The 19,832-nt window shown below is 33.5% G+C and overlaps 1 protein-coding gene across 5 annotated transcripts in view; it reads right to left on the minus strand.

Moving 5' to 3' along the window:
* The window catches only part of LOC115890429 (cAMP-regulated phosphoprotein 21), a 90,272-nt gene that overhangs the window by 37,103 nt on the left and 33,337 nt on the right, over positions 1–19,832 (minus strand). For 4 of the 5 annotated variants that reach the window (XM_030910653.1, XM_030910654.1, XM_030910657.1 and 1 more), the window contains exons 4-9: positions 18,337–18,581; positions 16,002–16,154; positions 14,834–15,054; positions 11,963–12,104; positions 5,694–5,894; positions 5,483–5,639 (exon numbers count right to left, since the gene is read on the minus strand). In XM_030910653.1, the coding sequence (XP_030766513.1) occupies positions 5,483–5,639; positions 5,694–5,894; positions 11,963–12,104; positions 14,834–15,054; positions 16,002–16,154; positions 18,337–18,581 (1,119 nt within the window). The remainder of the gene's footprint in view (positions 1–5,482; positions 5,640–5,693; positions 5,895–11,962; positions 12,105–14,833; positions 15,055–16,001; positions 16,155–18,336; positions 18,582–19,832) is intronic. The other variant, XM_030910655.1, reaches the window with a different exon arrangement.

Raw genomic sequence — 19,832 nt, forward strand, 5'->3', positions numbered from 1 at the left:
GACGAGTGCGACTGCGCGATGATTTCTGACTCAACTGGCCAGCGCAAAAACAATAATTCGACTTCCTCAATCCTTTGAAAAGTCTTGCTTTTGTTACTTTGTCTATGATTTAGAATGAGTGGGAGGGGGGTTAATCACTTCGACCTTACAGATCCATTGTGTCCCCCTTTCTTGAATCATAACTCATCATACAGTCCCAGGGCTTTGACAAAAGCCAGTATCTGGGACGGTTTTATAGAGGGTAGTTCTCCATCTCCAATATCAGTCGTACCAAAATTCATGGCACGAATGGTTGTCGTCTCGGCGCACTCAGTGATGAGGTGTACTGGTGTTTCCCCATCTTCCCCACAGAATCTGCATTCGCCGTTTCCTCTTAGTTTCAATCTACTGAGGTGTCCATTGAGGAGACAGTGTCCTGTTAAAAACCCCGTGACAATCCGAAGATTGTTCTTACTCAGACCCAGGAAGGTCTGTGATTTTTCTTGATCATAAGCCCTCAGAAACTTCTTCGAGTGTCTTAGACCATTACAAGATTTCCATTCCAGGTTGCGGATGGAATCTTCCAAGTTCTTGAGTTCCGCCTTGAGTTGGTTCCCACTTGGAAAGCAGAACGGTTCTGGTCCAGTTAGTGGAGTGTTCGCTCCTTTCCTAGCTAGATTATTTGCTTTTTCATTGCCTTCTATCCCTTGGTGAGCAGGCACCCAGTGTAGGAGGACTTTGTTTTCTTTCCTAATTTATTCAGCTTCTCTATGTATTCTTTGACCAATTTCGAATTGATTGAGACTGAGTTGATCGCCTTTAACGCTGCTTGACTATCAGATAAGATGGCTATTTCTTGTTTCCGATAGTTCCTATCTAAGATAAGTTGTACGCATCTCTCGATAGCGTAGATTTCTGCCTGTAGGATACTAGGGTAAGTGCCCATTGGTTCGGAGTAATTAGCTCTCGGCCCATCACTCCGATCCCTGTTCCCGTATTGGTTTTGGAAGCATCAGTATACCAAGTTATGGTATGATCTTTTAACTGCTGGGCAAGCGTTTCGCTCTTCCAATCCTTCTTATTGCTCAATACTACATTGACATGTTTGTCAAAGTTGTACGTTCTTGGCATATCGTCCACTGGGAGTTGCATGAGTTGTATTTCCTTTTTGAGGGTGTTCCAAGCCCCTGATCTGACAATTCTCCCAGTACTAATTCCGTTAGTGACCATTCTAATCATTGTCGCATTGGCATATCTACCAATGACAATGTGCAGTGGTGTTAGATCTAGAATGACCTCCATTGCTGCTGTTGGACAGGTTCTCATGGCTCCTGTGATGCAAACACATGCTAGTCTCTGGACTTTGCATAGGTTTAGCCTTGCCGTATATATATATTAAATGTTTTATTTGAATTTGTTGTGCGACGTAGGCTGATTTTTGGGACATGAAATTTGATATTATTTATTAGATCTGAATTATTGAGTTAATAATTATTTATTATATTATATAATATTATTAAACATTGTACGATTCTTCGGGCGTGTAGATCCTGGAAGTTGAATGAGCTTAACATGTTTTTATATGATACCAGCAGAGGGAAAACTGGATAAACACCATTTTGTTTAAAATATAGATATCTTAGAAATTTTTTTGGATTTTCTCAATCAGATCGCGATTGCATTCCGCTGTAGGAGTCCATATAATTGATGCATATTCTAAGTGAGGCCTGACTAAGCAATTGTACAGTTTAGACAACGTACTAATTTGTTTGAAATGCTTAGAGTTTCTAATGAGAAAACCCAGCATTTGATATGCTTTATTAACCATGTTTCGATAGTGTAGATTAAACCTTAAGTTAGATTCAAACGTTATACCCAGATCTTTGATAGCCCTACTTTCAGTCAGAGTTTCACTATGTATACGATATTCAAAATTTATCCTGGTTGATTTACGTGTAAAGCTCACAAATGAACATTTTTCGATGTTAAGAAACATTTTATTGTTTGTAAACCAAGTCATAACATTTGTCAAATCACTCTGAAGATCAATACAGTCACTCTCGGAGGCAACATTTTTGTAAATCTTGAAATCGTCCGCAAACAAAAGACACTCGGAGTGCATTATGCATTCCGGAAGATCATTCACAAAAAGAATAAACAGCAATGGCGAAATGTTGCTCCCTTGTGGAACTCCTGAGTGACAGTAAATGCGTCAGATGTTTCGTTGCCTATTCTAACAGTACAGGTTCGATCTGTCAGATAGTCGTCCGAGGAACCATCGTGCATCTACAGATAACATCAAGAATGCTATTAGAAGCATTTTGTATGTTAGAAGTATGCCATAGAAAAAATTATTTAAGCATTTTTTGTTCTTAAATGTCGCTTCTACGTCACCATGAATTTTTTCCTAGAGTCCTAAACGTCCTAAACATCAAAAGGCGTTTCTATTCTTTGATAGATGGCATAATAGGAATTATAACTTACATTATAAATTAACATTATAAATAATTCTTACAGGTAAAGGAAATAAATTTAGATTGGAATGTTCGGCCGCCCGCCAAAATTTATAATTATTTTGAAGCGCATACATTGTAGGGCGCTGCTATAGCGTTTGCTAAGAACAACCGCAAACAAGAACAGAAAGAATTTTCTTTTGTCAAAGTAAGAATCTTCAAAAATCATAAAATCTTTCAAAATTTAAACCGTCCTCATTGATAAAATACCGAAAGGTGTTTAAAGCGTCCATTTTCAAAGTAATTATTGCTATAGTAAACGCCACGAATGTTTGGGAGTGATTCATCGCTTGATGAAGTTAGAATCGACACGCGCGCTATCATTTTTACACTAAAAACGTATTTTTTTACCGCAGACGTAGGTTTTTAAAGGCCCGGTCTAATCATCTGCCTGCGCTCCTCCTACTTATTCTAAAATGTTAACGTGATTGACAAAGACGATACTATATCGCGTTTGTTTGATTGATTCGTCTTTGTGCGTCAGTCCATTGGTGTGCTTGCAGTGCGACCAATGGGGCATTCCAGTTTATATTTATAGCCAAATATATGTTTTGACAAGACTTTTACAGTTAAAACAACAAATTACAACAGATTATATATTGATTATTATAAGACTTGAAACACCACGGCACTGGAATTAAGTTTTATGTGACCTTGAACAGATTAGTTCACATCTTTGAATAAGAAGACTAAGGAAGGAGCATATCAAAAATCTTAGGTACACCGCGATGGGCCTCAAATATGGCCGACTTAAATTCCGGTTTATCAGTGTCGTTCTAATTTTATTTAAAAAATGTAAAACGATGATGTAGGGTAGACGTGGGGTAGTCTCAATAATTTGTTGTTTTATTTTACGTTGTGAATAAATGTTGGTAGTTATTAAAATTGTTATAAAAATATATAATTCTAATAAAAATAGATAAGTTATAATAAGTATTTATTAACACAAACATCCGATACGCTACTGAAGCAGGTAAGTCAAATTAACGTATCTAAATTCTTTGACATCTAATCTTTGACAAGTAATAAATAAAAGCTAAAATGCAAGAAAAATATATAATTTAGTTAATTTAAGTGAATTTCATAAATGATCGGTTTATTACACGTATGTATATTATATAGTCACTTACTAGCGAAAAGTTGTTCCATTATTTCACTCAATTTTTACCGAGATCTACCGCACGCTACACAACCAACTATTTTAGAGTCTTTTTCGATAAATCGCGATAGTGTCACTGTTAATTTAAGTTCTGCCACAATTTCCATCTAGATTTACTACCTTTATACAACTATCAGTAGTAGAATAAATAATAAATAACATAAAATAAGCTCCGTAAAGACTGACAAATCCACAAAATTTCAAATCAAATTCAAATGTGTCAAATGAATCGTCAAACAGAACTGTCAAGGATCCCCACCCTAGAGAGCTTTTATGGTGGCTTTTCCGCCCACCATGCATGAATAATGGATAGCATTGTGCTCCTTCCTTAGTCTTCTTATTCAAAGGTTCACATGGTAGCGACTGATGAATCACACCCAAACATTCGTGGCGTTTACTATATCTTGTGAGTTTAGTTTAAATTTGTACTATATTTTATTTATAAAGTTAAAAGAAAATAATAACAAATTTGAATAAAAAATATTTGGTGACATAATTCCGGAAAAAGCCGAACCGCTCCGAAATTATCGAAAACTTTGGATCGCGACCGTTGTAAGAATAGCGCAAAATGGTAATTACATTGTCCTTATGAGCACCTTCCAATCTAAACTTGTTTCGTTTATCTATGATAGATGGTTATTATGAATTTATCACCCTTCCCGTATCATTGAACTAAACATATTTTGTGCTTCTTTAACATTTTAAAACAACAAAAAATATGACGTTAATTAAAATTCTACCAATAACCATCTAGCAAAGAATGAAAACGAAGTTATATTACCATAGAAACACCTTTTGATTTATGACGAATATTTGGAAAAGCACAAACGGGATTAACCATTTTAGAACACAAAACATCCCACTTTAGAACTTTTTCTTTAATGGCCATAAGCGGGAGTAAAAGGCCAACCGCCCGAACAAACACTAGAGGCGCCACCGGTCATCAAATGGTGTAAAAATTGCGAAAATTTAATCATCTAATTTTGACACAAGGGGTTGCGCTTAACTTTTTCAATTTTATTTCAATATTCATTGTTTTCAAACTATATTACTAGACTTTGTTGTATTTTGTGAATGTATAAATGTTTTCTTAGTATAAAGTTGCATTATAGTAATTTAAATTATATATTACATACATATTATTTAAGATTCAAATATTATGACATATATGTCAGTTGCTGTCTAAAATGTCATCTTGATAACAAAAAGTTAGTTATTGTCAAAAGTAGTTAAAATCATGTTAAAATATTAAAATTTACAAGTTATAATTAGATATTTTATATTATTTCAACAACAAACACATAATAGTACAGCGTAATGTTGATATGCAGGTCCAAAACAAAAAGTGCCGTTATATTTTTCAGTTTTCGTTGTCAGCCGCGGAAGTTTCAGTGATTTTAGTGTTGTCGGATATTTTTTTGTGAAATAGAAATATTGCATTTGGATTGCAAAACTAAAAGTGGAAGTTTTATTGCAATGTAAGTAAGCGTTTGTCCATTTTATATTTTACTTTTTTCATACCTACGACAAATATACATATATTGAAATTTTATAATTCGTTTTATTTAAAAAATGTTAGAAAACAAGCTTGTAATCCTGTAATTGATATAATTGTTATGTAGATTATGCGAGAGGCGCTTTATTATTTACTTTCATTTCTTAACATAATAGACGAAGTTCTAAAGGGGGATGTTTTGTGTGTTTAGAACCAAACCAAACAAAAATTTTAATGAAGAATGCATGTTTCTCAAAATGTCAATAATAAAAAAGTTTTTTTCCTCTTGTAAAGACAATCCGGGGACATACTGTATACAGAGTGTGTTTATGTTACCTCTTGTCTAAATATCCTTCTCCTCGCTTTCTCGTATTCCTCCTCCCTTTCCTCAAAACTCTTGCTCCTGCGACTCTCCAAACTATAACCTCTCTCCGGACTCTTGAAGCAGTAGTCCTCTATGCTGTTCGAGTCGCGTTTCAGGATAGACCTAAGGCTTAAGATGGTAGTAAATTTTTAAAATAAATCCCGCCGAAAACCCGAAGCTAACCTTCTGGGAGGTTCGTCGTTGAATATCTCCTTGATGTGCTCCTTGAATTTCACGTCCGGTATCCGGGTGTTTTTCGTCTTGTTTACTACAACGCATTTGCCTGATTGCTCTATGTTGTGGTCCATGCCGAAGTAGGCTGCGCATCGATGAACCAGCATGCGATGGTAGCTCGACATCGGGGGGAACTTGTAGTGAGTCTGGCTGTTAACAAAAGCAAATAGATTAACACTCTGGATTAACAAAAGCAATACTAGATCAAGTAAAGGTGGGTTCTCGACCATCATGGTTATTTTTTGTTCATCGTTTAACGCATAGATTTAGGAAGAACAGATATCACATTGTGCATTTTAACCCGATCAAACAATCGGAGGTTGACTACGTACTGTAAAAACCAACTGAGATAGAGAAGGCGACATTGCCACATGCTCAAATTTGCGCCTATCTACTTAGTTTGATTTGCAGAAAAGGTGATTTTAAAACCTTCACCGGATATCAATAAATCTCAATTTCTTAATTAAATTAATAGTTTATTTTTAAAGAAGTATGCGTAATAATATGGTTATTAACCAGAGGATATATGCGTTACTATTAAAGGACATGTTTACTGTTAAATGTGCTGAAACGTCTAGAACTATTGGCAACGTCGCTGCTAGTCTTCCAGAATGAAAATGAGCTGTCCGTCCCACCACCCCTCGCGACGGCACTTGGTCCGTTATAGCGTACTACGTTTAGCTTACGGTGTGTTTGAAGTCGGAATTAAGTCCGAAGTGAACTTTTCAGTGTTTTCAGTAATTTTTGTTTTTGTTTAACGTACTTTTGAATCTGCGAATTTTCAATATGGTTCGACAGTGTCAAGTGTGTGGAAAAATAAGCTCAAATTACCCGAATTTGTCTTTTCACAGGTAGGTACACATTTCCGCCGAAATTGTACATAGGCGTCCCACAAGGGAGCCCCTTACAATTAAAATAATTTCTAATTATATTTGTTGAATTTTGAACTATTAAAACAAGAACGAAGTAGCCGGTAATTGAATTATAATTCACCTCAATTACTACCTAACTGTTGTAGATCATAACAAATTTGAATATAAACGTTGCATTTGAAACTTTATTATAAGCCAGAAAGTGACTTTTTTTTCTTAAAATTGCGTCATATTTTGGTCATTATATACGATATTCTAAAGGAATTTTGCTCAATAAATAAACAAAGGTGTTTACCCGACCTTTTTTACATTTTACTGCTTTATTATATCTGCCCCTTCGGCCTTGTTTAGACAATTTTTTACCACCGTACTAATAACTCTAGGAAGAGGTTAGGTGTGTTTACCTTTTTTTTAGAATGAGACGCACTGTAAATAATTTTTAGGCTACTAGTTTTATACATACCTATATACAGAGTGACCCAGGCCTCCAAAAAAGCTTTTTACCTATTACGTTTTTGGTTTGTGATTTTTATTTCAATTTTTTACATAAGATGGGGGCCATTGTAACGCACATTTTCAAAATATTTTGTCAACATATAGGATGATTCAAACCGCAATACATATGCTTAATACAGTTCATGAAGATTGAGATATTTAACTAAAATTTGATTGTCTGATGAAGCTACCTTTAAAAGTAATGGGTTTGTAAATAAACGTAATATTCATTATTATGCGACAGAAATCCCCTACTGTAGCACACAGATTTAATACTTTTAATGATAAATGCCTTCTATTGAGAGACTAAAAGGTAATTGCCTCGTATCAGAGCCATCATAATATAAGAAGAAGACCGAAAGTCAAATTTTGTCTTATATTTTCAAAAAAAAACACAATTTTCTCATTAAATATTGATTTTGGGTATAGGAAGTTATTAATAATATAAGATTAAACAAGTATTACACAGTACTTCACAGGAAGCTATCGATTGCGAACTAACTAAATCGTTACTAATTACTAATTTTGAAAAGTTCTTATTAAGATCAAAAAAAGTAAAACTAAAACCTAAACTATCATTTGAGATTAAACGGAAAGTTCTAAATAATGTTGCCTATTCTAAACAAGAAACATTTATTTATAAGTTTTAATACATCTCTAATTAAATTTGGACGAAGAGAATATTTTTGTTTGCTGTAGGTAATTTTCTCAGGGAAAATACGTAAATAAAAATGACTTTTTAAGTCAAAAAAAGTCAAAAGGACAAGTTATTCCAAAAAAGGACTGTCCTTTTCAAAAAAGGACAGGTGGCAACCCTAGGTATTTCTGGAATGGAAATTTTATGGCAAATCTACAACTTTAGTTTGAAAATATGTTCCGGCCACCTACGTTTACAAAAATGTCTAAAATGTGCTTTACCATTGCCTCCATATTCTGAAAAAAAATTGAAAGAAAAGTCACCAACAACAAAACTAATATAGAACTGTTTCAGAAACTTGAGTCACCCTGTAAATATTCAAAAGTAACTGAAAGTTGATATAGAAGTAACTGAAAGTTTAAATTGAAAATCGAGGTTGGAGCGATTTTCGGAAACTACCTACTAACGTTTCAACATAAGTATATGTGGGATATTAATTATATTATTATATTAGACCTTATAACAAAACTCATCTGACGAAAAAGTGTTAATGCAGTATATTAATATGGAGTAAAAGTTTTACTAATTACTTTAATTTTACTTTACTAATAATTAAATTCGTTCCAAGAAACGATACGCCACTGGCCATTAGAACAATCCAAATGCGCCTAGTTGCCGGGGACGGAAATTTTAGACTTCTCTGTCTCTTCTGTTCTTGTTTGACACATTGGAATGTTTGATACACTACCAACGAGTATTTATGAATGAGATGTTCGGTCTATCTTTATAATGTCTTTGGTTTAACGTCACGTCATATATTGTCGAACTCTCTCTTTCACTTGACAACTAGATGAAAGAGATTGGTGGTGTCATTACTGCATTTCGTAAATTACTGCACATTGTTTCTGGTTATTGTCATTTGATTTGAGATTATAATTTTAATAAACCGCTATCGATCAATGTCAAAACTATAAATTGATTGCGTTGTGAAACATAATTCATTTTACAACTAAAATGCCCCGCCGATTTAGTGATATTGAAAAGGCCAAACATCGCGAAGTTTATTAATTACTTTAAGCGGGAAAGAGAGGCTGGTAAAGGATTTACATCTATGGAGTCATATATGAAGTCATAATAATCTTATAAAAAGCCAAATTGATTGTGTTTTTCATTAATAGAGCAGTCCTTACAAGAATCTTGGAATCGATGCCATGTCCAATCTCCATTCGATTCTCATGTCCAAGTGCTATCGCTCTAATATAATTATAGTACTATTCTTTTAAAAGTTCCTCAATATGGCCGACCTAGTTACGAAAATTGGTATTTTTTTTTTAATGAAAAATAAGTTGGCGTTAGGGAATTCAGTCAGAGTTCAATTGGATTTACCACAGATTATCAATTTGAACGATTTGAAGTACAGTCGATTCCAGTTTAGAGATTTTCGTTTTTTAAGTCTCCCATACTGAAGTCCGCCATATTGGGAAGTTTTAAATGAATACAAGTATAATTTATGAAAATAATCATCATATTTTATAAAATGTGTATAAAACTGTGTTGTGTTGGACAAATTTTAGCGGATCTGTCGCATAGTATATTGCGTTATTAACATTTTTAACGTTTATTATGTTGATTTAATTACGAATTACGAATTAAGATAAACATTTTGTAAATTAAATAAAACGTACAGAGAAGTCACAACTCAGTAGTCACATAACGTGTACAAATAATCACTTAAACAAAAGTGCATTAAAGCAGTTTTACATGATTAAATTCTTGTAAGGACATCAAAAATATAATGTTTTTGGGCATGTTAAACGTAAGAGTACCCAAGATTCAAGAGTATAGAATATCCCTAATTTTTTTCAAAAGTTTATTTTTAAAGTAGTTAAAGTTTTTTTTAATAACCCAAACAACAAAAATAAATATTTGGTACATACATACATATATACAGGGTTGGCCACTGAAAACTTACAATCGATATAATTCTTAAACCAAAAAAGATATCCAAAAAATAAAAAATACCGTTTCTATAATATCGAGGGGGAATACATATGGCGTATTTTTTGAACTACCCCGACCTACCCCTTAGGCGGCACCCCTACTCACTTGAAAATCTTAAATGGCAACACCCCACTTGTGGCGCCTTTTTGGAAAGCCCATGAAAAATGCTAAACGATGATCGTACAGTTTTTAGGGTGAAATTGAAAAACTACCCCTTACACGAAAAATTAGGTGGTCATGAATGAAAAAAGTTTTGAAAAAAGAAATTTTTTCAGCATAAGTTACAAATTGGGACCCAGCTTAATGAGGCAAATGAGGTATTTTTCAAACCACCCCGACCCACCCCTAGGTGCCACCCACTCACTTCTAATCTCAAGATAGCGATACCCCACTTGTGACACTTTTGGAAAGCTAATTGAAATTGCTAAACGATGGTCATACAGATTTCAACTTCTATAACAATTATTGGTAAGTCGTCTTCTTTCAACAATTACTGGTAAGTAGTGATAAGAAATGTAGGTTTGACAATTTGAAAGAAATTTAAAATGATAATTTATTTTAACAATTGCTCAAAATGACAGCCGTTTTGTTTCATACAAAAATACAAACGATTTTCAAATTCTTCTCTCACTTTTTGGAAAGTCTCTCTCGGAATATTTCGACATGCTTCAGTTATCCTCTGCCGCAATTCTTGCAACGAACCTGGTTTTGTCTTGTAGACTATGGATTTAGTGTAACCCCACAAGAAAAAGTCTAAAGGAGTGAGATCAGGTGTCCTTGGCGGCCACTCGATTGGACCCCTTCTGCCAATCCATTGCCTTGGATAATATCTATCCAACCACCGCCTTGTGACAATAGAATAATGCGGATGGGCTCCATCTTGCTGAAAGTGGTCTTCATTAAGAGTCAAATTTCCTTCCAAATCTCTTTGATTTTCAACCTCATTTACAATGGCTGGCTCTATCAAATTGTTCAGCATTTCCACATAAGCATCACCAGTCAAATTTCCGTCGATGAAAAATGGACCTATAATTTTATCGCCTAGTATTCCGCACCAAACATTGAGCTTTTGGGGATGTTTGGGTGTGTCCTTCAACAACAATATGCAGTTCTCATCGCTCCAGTATCTGCAGTTCTGCTTATTCACAATTCCGTTTAAAAAAAAATGAGCACTCATCACAAATATTTTTAGTAGTAAGTTCCCTTCGAATTTCCTCCGTCATTAGTTCACAGAACTGAATCCTTCTATCTAGATCGTCGTCGCCAAGTTCCTGCAGAATCTTCATTTTGTACTCTTCTGAGACAGATGTTCGAGGTATACCTGTGATTGATGCCAAATGGCGTGTTGATGCTTCTGGATTGACAGATACCTGACCAATAACTTCCATCTGCATTTCTTCATTCAAATGTATAACATAAACGTGACTTACGTTTTTGTCCGGATTTCTCTCATTGAAAGACGGGCCGTTCTCAAATAACACATACCTTCAGTACAATAAAGAAAAACTATTTGAATTCTTTCTTCCACAGTATAAACCATTTCTCTTTCAAATAAGCGAATCAAATAAACGTTTAAAATACCACCAAATTTGCAAACGATTGAAAATCGATAGAAGACAGTGCAAAAACGCAAAGATATGCCGGTTTAAGATTCCTGTCTGTTGAAAGTAAAAAAATAGATGATAAGGAAGAATTTGCGTTATCGCAAAATTAGGCTGTAAAAACATCTTTGTGTTGCCTTTTTTTATTATCTACATTTAAAAATGGCCTTGATGAGATTAGAAGTGAGGGGATGGCACCTAGGGGTGGGTGGGGGTGGTTTAAAAAATGCATCATTTGCCTCATTTAGCTGGGTCCCAAATTGTAACTTATGCTGAAAAAATTACTTTTTTTATTAATGTCCACCTAATTTTTCGTGTAAGGGGTAGTTTTTCAATTTCACCCTAAAAACGTTTTGATAGTCGTTTAGCATTTTTCATGGGCTTTCCAAAAAGGCGCCACAAGTGGGGTGTTGCCATTTAAGATTTTCAGGTGAGTAGGGGTGCCGCCTAAGGGGTAGGTCGGGGTAGTTCAAAAAATACGTCATATGTATTCCCCTTCGATATCATAGAAACGGTATTTTTTATTTTTTTGATATCTTTTTTGGTTTAAGAATTATAGCCATTGTAAATTTTCAATGGCCCACCCTGTATATTTAAAATATTGAAACTTACAATTTATCGTTAGCAAGAAGAATCAATTCTTCTTCGATCCGTAGCATCAGAGCACGGTCCTTTGGGTTCCTGTTAAGCGTTTCGGGAATGAACTGTTCCAAATTCACACCAGTGGTGTCCGTGTAACAGTCTGAACTGCTCTCTGCAGAATCAATAATCCATAAAAACCAATATTATCATAAAAAAAGTACAACTAAAGAATTCCGAAAAACGGTAAACCTCTATTTGTACCCGACAGAAAAACAATGATATGAGTGAATAAGGATATACCGTACGATCGAAAAAAAACGGCTGGGGAATCACAATCGATGATAATTTTGGCGAGGTCAATCTCTAGACGGCATTTACTAAAAATTTATATAAAACTTGTCAAAAATTAGCACTAATTAATTATAGAAAGATTAAAAAAAGATATCATTTTTACTCAATATAAATAGTATATTAAACAACGAGTTTCGAAAAGGACGTTTTGCACACGAGTTCGACAGTTTGTTGGCTCGAGCCACAGGCAAGAGCCACAAGTCGAACGAGTGTACAAAGAAGTTTTCGAACGAGTTTTTTACGCTATTTTTTCTATGACGTTTCAGCCAGGTTTCAGCTAAACATTGGAGGTTTTTTTAAAAATGTTGTGCGCTAAATCCTTAGCACACGACAGTTTGCAAATTCCAGATTAGCCAATTTCAGATCCAGTTAGCCAATTTCAGATCGAGTTTTCCGTGTGTCAAACTGAGTTTTTGAGGCTAGTCGTAGAAAAAATACATTACAACCTTCTTTAAGGCCAACTGGCAGCTATTAAGAAAATAAAAAAAATCGACTGTATGGTATTAGCCTTATAGAGGTATTACTTATATCACAGAATATCTAGCTACGCAACAGAAGCCTCGTTACATGTATAAAATTGTAGGTAGCAAAAGGAGACAGGCTTTGAAAGAATCCTGAATTTTCATTGTAATTCGGCGACAATATAATAAGTATTGTTCTACTATTATGATACCACTTCCTGACGTTCGATTGTGTTCATACCAAGTTCATATCGTATAATCGGGAAAAAACGGCGTTAGCGATAGCTATGAAATGAATATCGCTGTCATTTTATATGTAAATTTATATGGGAAATGTCATCGATAGTCCTTTTCCAGCCACTGGACGCCGTTTTTTTCAGAAGCATATCAAGTGATACCATAATATAGTACTATATTACGATACATGGCGTTCGATTGGGTTTAAACTTGGTATACTATATCTTCAGTGACATTGTAATATCATGGTACCATGGAGCATATAAAGTGGTACCTTCTATAGTACCATATTTGATGACATAGCAATATTAGGTACATATCGGCAATAGGGATTAAACTTGGTATACTACGTATTTTCGGTGATATTGTAATATGATGGTACTATGATGCATATCATCTGGTACCATAATATAGTACCATATTATGTACATGGCGTTCGATTGGGCTTAAATATGGGATACAACGTATCTTGGGTGATATTGTAATATTATGGTACCATGGAGCATAATAAGAGGTACCATAAGATAGTACCATATTACGATACCATTTCCTGGCGTTCGATTGGACTTAAACTTGTTATACTACGTATCTTCGGTTACATTGTAATATGATGGTACTATGATGCATATAAAGTGGTACCTGAATATAGTACCATATTTCAATACCATTTCCTGGCGTTCGATTGAGCTCGTATTTGATATATACTTGCGTATTTTTGATGACATTGCATTATTATGGTACCATGAAGCATATCAACTGGTACCATAATATAGTACTATATTACGTACATGGCGTTCGATTGGGCTTAAACTTGGTATACTACGTATCTTCGGTTACATTGTAATATGATTGAACTATGATGTATATAAAGTGGTACCTTAATATAGTACCATATTACGATACCATTTCATGGCGTTCGATTGTTCTTAAATTTGGTATACTACGGATCTTCGGTGACATTGCAATATTATGGTACCTTAAAGCATATCGAGTGGTACCATAATATAGTACACTATTATGATATTATTTCCTCGAGTTCGATTGGGCCCAAATTTGGTATACTTGCGTTTCTTTATAAAGATTTGTTTAATTAATAATTTTAATTTATTTTACGAATTTTAATTTATTGTTCGATGTCGTGACAGCAACTTTTATGCCGAACGAATATATTATTAATTGTACCTGTGTCACTTTTTAAAATTTACCTAGGTCTATATAAATAACGTAGCAAACGGAAGAAATTTGTTATTATAGTATTTTTTAGTCAGTTAACATTTTTTGTACTGCATTTTAATAAATTATTTCCATTATTATTAAACTTATATTTCATTACTAACGTTCAGCATTAATAAATATCACTATCAATCGCCCTGTATATTATTAATTTTAAAAGGTAATTAAAGGTATTTTCTTAGTTAACATTATAAGATAGTGTATATAAAAAATGTATATGTTTTTGTAATAATATACTTAAAACTATTTTAATAGCCAAAGGAATAATTAATATAAGTGTATCTGACAAGAAAAGAAGAATAGAAAGAAACACATACTGCATTATACATAATAAAAAGAATGGGATGCCAATTCAAGTCTTTTTGAATCTGGCAACTGTGCATATTTAGCCGAGCTTCAAGGCCGTCGACATGCAGTCGATCCAAAACCGAAAATTGAAAATTTCCAATTATATTCTGATTATGATATTGTCGCGCCATCTAGTATTTTATTTGTGCAATTTTAGCTCTTTCATTTCGAGTATTTTTCTGTTGCGTAGCTAGATATTCTGTGCTTATATGCTTTGCTCACAATATCTCAAAAAAGTGTTTATTTAAATGTCAATATAAATGTTTCTTACCTCTTGACAGGCACGAGCTATTGCCCGTGGAACTTTCGAAGCTCAAACTGGTCTGTGACGAGCTCTGCTGTTTTAACTTGCCCCGAGATTTGTTCACAAACAACATATTGTTGGCGTTGCCGGTGTTGTTGTTATTTGTACTGTTATGATTGTTGTTGTTCCCGCCTTTTTCCTTCAGACATTTGATACAGTTCTGGTTCTGACAGTCACAGTATTTCTTGCTAAGACGTTAAAAAAATAAATTGTACATTAAAATAAAGTGGTTGCCATATCGAGGGAGAGGCAGCGATCCCCCTATTATAGCACTTGTTGGTACTAAAACTTTTGAATAAGAAGACTAAGGAAGGAGCATATCAAAAATTTTAGGTCCACCGCGATGGGTTCCAAATATGGCCGACTTAATTTCCGGTTTATCAGTGCCGTTCTAATTTTACTTAAAAAATGTAAAACTATGATGTAGAGTAGACGTTATAGGTAGATTCAATAATTTTGTTTTTATTTTACGTTGTGAACTACGTTGGTATTTATTAAAATTGTTATAAAAATATAAAATTCTAATAAAAATAGATAAGTTATAATAATTATTTATAACCATAAACATCCGATACGCTACTGAAGCAGGTAAGTCAAATTGACGTATCTAAATTCTTTGACATCTAATCCTTGACAAGTAGTAAATAAAAGCAAAAATGCAAGAAAAAATATATAATTAGTTAATTTAAGTGAATTTCATAAATTATCGGTTTACTACACGTATGTATATTATATAGTCACTTACTAGCGAAAAGTTGTTCCATTATTTCACTCAATTTTTGCCGAGATCTACCGCACGCTACACAACCAACTATTTTAGAGTCATTTTTGATAAATCGCGATAGTGTCACTGTTAATTTAAGTTCTGCCACAATTTCCATCTAGATTTACTACCTTTATACAACTATCAGTAGTAGAATAAGTAATAAATAACATAAAATAAGCTCCTTAAAGACTGACAAATCCACAAAATTTCAAATCAAATTCAAATGTGTCAAATGAATCGTCAAACAGAACTGTCAAGGATCCCCACCCTAGAGTGCTTTTTCCGCCCACCATGCATGAATACATGGATAGCATTATGCTGCTTCCTTAGTCTTCTTATTCAAAGACTAAAACAGAATTACATACTTACCCTTTTGCATTGTTCTGACTAGATTTATGATTGGGAGATCTTTCGTTAGGAGAATTACTCTTACTACTATGGCATTTCGGACTAGAAGGTAAATCTGACTCGACCGGATGCAATCGTTCACACGATCCACTATTTTCACAATGAGGAGAGCACCTGCAATATAAAGACACATTTTGAATATAAAATATTTTGGAAACTGAAGCTGTTTTATCAGTCTTTAGTTTCACTGAAGTGACCCTGTAAAAATCCTGTACAGGGTGGGTCAAATTCGACGCTTTTAAATGGAAACACCCTTTTCTATAGGAGATAGACAAAAACTAATATCGGTATCTGGACCTCAATTTTCATCAAAAACATGATGGTGAAAACCGCACATCAATATCTGTTACCGTTTCGGAGTTACGGGGTGTTTTTCAAAAATGTGCATTTTCAACAAACCGCTGTAACTTTTTTGCTATGGAAAATTTTGTATTTCTATGAAAATATTTCCAAAGCACCTTTTTACGTAGAATTTAATGGTTTAAGTATAATTTTTTAAAAATTAATAATTTAAGAGTTATCAATAGAAAAATTGAATTTTTATTTGGGACACCCTCTATATTTTTAATTAGCTGAAAAGAATTAAAAATTACCTTACCAAAAATATAGTACACTTGATATTTTGTTGTAATTCCCTTCGAAATACAGAATTTTTAAAAGTTCGCCACTTTTAACTAGTAGGCTTTGGACCCCTTATTGATCTTATTGGAACTCGAAAACATATTTTTTCCAGCAAAACGACGCACCGCCTCTGAACGCTGAAGTTATCAGCAAATGTTTGCAGCCAATTTCAAGAATAATTGGATAGCTAACCAAGCTCCCAGCCGTTGGCCGTCGCGGCCGCCTGACTTAGTACCCATGAATTTAATCCTATGTATATATTTGCGGAAGAATAAAGGTTCCTTATTCTTCCGTATAGTCTAGACAAGAATTAAAAATACTTAGCAGTTATGAGAGGGTATCTTTCTGAGTTAATGAATTCCGCGAGAAATGTTCAAAAACTGCCCCGTCTGTCCATAACAGAAGACGGTCGATATGTCGAACACCTGTAGCAAAATCTCATGTCTTGGTTTGCTACTTATTTTTATTGTTATTAGATATAGTTTAAATGTGTTGATGTTGGCTAAATATATTTTAAATTGTTATAAAATTCTGCATCTCTCATAGCAAATATTATTTTCGTTTTAATTGATGCTCACAGCTAGAATTTTTTTGTATTACAGCCGCTGCCGTTCAAAGCCTACTTATTTAAAGCGGGCGAATTTTTATATACTCTATATCTCGAAGAGGAATCGAGCAAAATATCAAGTGTGTTATATTTTTGGAAAGGTAATTTTAAATTCTTTTGAACAAATTAAAAATATACAGGGTGTCCCATATAAAAAATCAATTTTTTTGTTGATAATTCTTAAATTATTAATTTTAAAAAAATTATATTTAAACTATTAAATTCTACGTAAAAAGGTGACTTGGAAATGTTTTCATAAAAATACAAAATTTTTCATAGCAAAAAAGTTACAGCGATTTGTTAAAAATGCATATTTTTGAAAAACACCCGGTAACTCCGAAACGGTAACAGATATCGGTATGCGGTTTTCACCATCAAGTTTTTGACAAAAATTGAGCTCCAGACACCGATATTAGTTTTTTGTCTATCTCATATAGAAAAGGGTGTTTCCATTTAAAAGCGTCGAATTTGACCCACCCTGTACATAGTACATAGAATGAAGGAGTGTCAACAAAAAATAACAAAGGATAAACTACAATTCTACATTAATCTAAATAGTGATCAATCTTACTGCAATATAAATATACATTTATAATATAAAATATCTTGGGAACTAAAGCAGTTTTATCAGACTTCAGTTTCACTGAAGTGACACTGTAAAATTCTGTATATTTATTTTGGTATATTCGGACATTTTTACATTACTGTGCTACTTTTTTATGAAACTAAAGATGCTAGACACAAATTTGTCCTAGACCTCTTGCTTCCTGAACTATAGGGCGTAAAGTTTGTAATGCTATGCCCCATAGTCATAAATTTGAACTTTAAGGTACCTCTACTAAATATATAGAACAGCGAAGATCAGGTGAAAAGAATTTGGCAAAACGCAAACATCAGATTTCCCTAACGCACTACAAAACTTTTGAACGCTGATTGCTTCATGCAAAACAAAATTTAATTAAATTAAAATCAAAGGTTAGAATGACATAGATCCGGCAGAACTGGAACCTGGATGTAGGTCCATGGCTCTTTCAAAATATCGGATCTACCCATCTCTAGTACTCTTACCTCGGACTAGCGGTGGACCCCATTACAGCACCAGGTGAACCAGTATCACCTGCTACTCGTTCCAGGCCCGTTTCCTCTTCCTCAGCGGGTGACGGACTCAACACCAGCGCGGGCGGCGATTGCAGATGGCCCCCAGAAACCCTTTGGTCTGCGCAAACTGTTACACCTGCGGCCGGTTCTCTGGGAGGAGATTGTTCTTCGCGCATCGCATGACTTCGACCCAGAACTTTTAATTTCGACGTGGGCTAAATTTGAAAAAAATCAAGTTAAACTAAGACATACGAATATTTTTAAGAATCTGTTATTTTCAACTGTTATTTAGAAATAACAGTTCCATACGTTTTAAAAAGTAATGACAATAATTTCCTTGTGCTAAAGGTTTTATTTGATATATTTATGTAGAAACGGGATATTATTTAACGATCTGTTAGTTTTACCTGTTATTTGGAAATAACTGTTAATTATTTTTTAAGAAATAATGACAATAATTCGTTGAATTAAAAGTTTTATTTGTTCTATTTACATACGTAGAAACGGGTTATTATTTAACGAACTGTTATTCTTAACTGCTATTTAAAAATAAGTTTGTTACTTTTAAAAAGTAATGACAATAATTCGATGAACTAAAGGTAATACCTATTTGTTATAGACGAGTAAAAATGGGTTATTGATTAATAATCTGTTATTTAAGAATAGCAGTTCGATACTTATTAAAAAGTAACGACAATAAAACGATACCTACTAAAAGTTATATTTGTTATATTTACGTAGAAACGGGTTAATATTTATCGATCTGTTATTCAGAAATAACAGTTGAGTACCTGTTAAAAAGAAACAGTGCGCTAACAAAAAATGCTTATAATGTAATATCGGAATTGCCGTGCCTCGTAACTCTACCACCTCGTAACAGTTGTTACTTCGAAAAAATAACAGTTATTTTCATACCTGTTATTTTGCAGTTTATGCTATTTTATCAGACTTTCGAACAAGATAAACAGTTTTTGTGATTCTTATTGTTATTGTTGGATTTTTTCATTAATACACAATTTAAATTTGATATTTTGAAGATTGAACAATAAAATCAATAAATAACAGAAACACGTTAGTTATAAATAACATCTTGTTATTTGTAAGTAACAGTAAGTTTTATCCATCTTTATATTAAATAATAATAATAATAATAATAATAATAATAATAATATCTTTATTGCCCAACAGTTACAAACCAATTATAGGACAATTTTACAATATATATCTATAAATTAGTAATACACTAACCTCTAAATAAAAAATAAATGAAAAAAAACATATCAATGTAAATTAAATCTTAAAAATTAACAGAAGCAAAAAGCACTGAAAGGTGAATGATACAAAAATCAGATACCAAGTACAGATGAACAAAACAAAAAAAAATCCAAATATAAACAAACTATAAAAACAAAACACTATATAAACAAAAAAAAACTCAAATCACACCGCTGTGCAGCATATTATTA

The sequence above is a fragment of the Sitophilus oryzae genome, unplaced genomic scaffold, assembly GCF_002938485.1.
Source record: "Sitophilus oryzae breed Bouriz unplaced genomic scaffold, Soryzae_2.0 scaffold_864_pilon_pilon, whole genome shotgun sequence".
Classification (NCBI taxonomy): Eukaryota; Metazoa; Arthropoda; class Insecta; order Coleoptera; family Curculionidae; genus Sitophilus; species Sitophilus oryzae.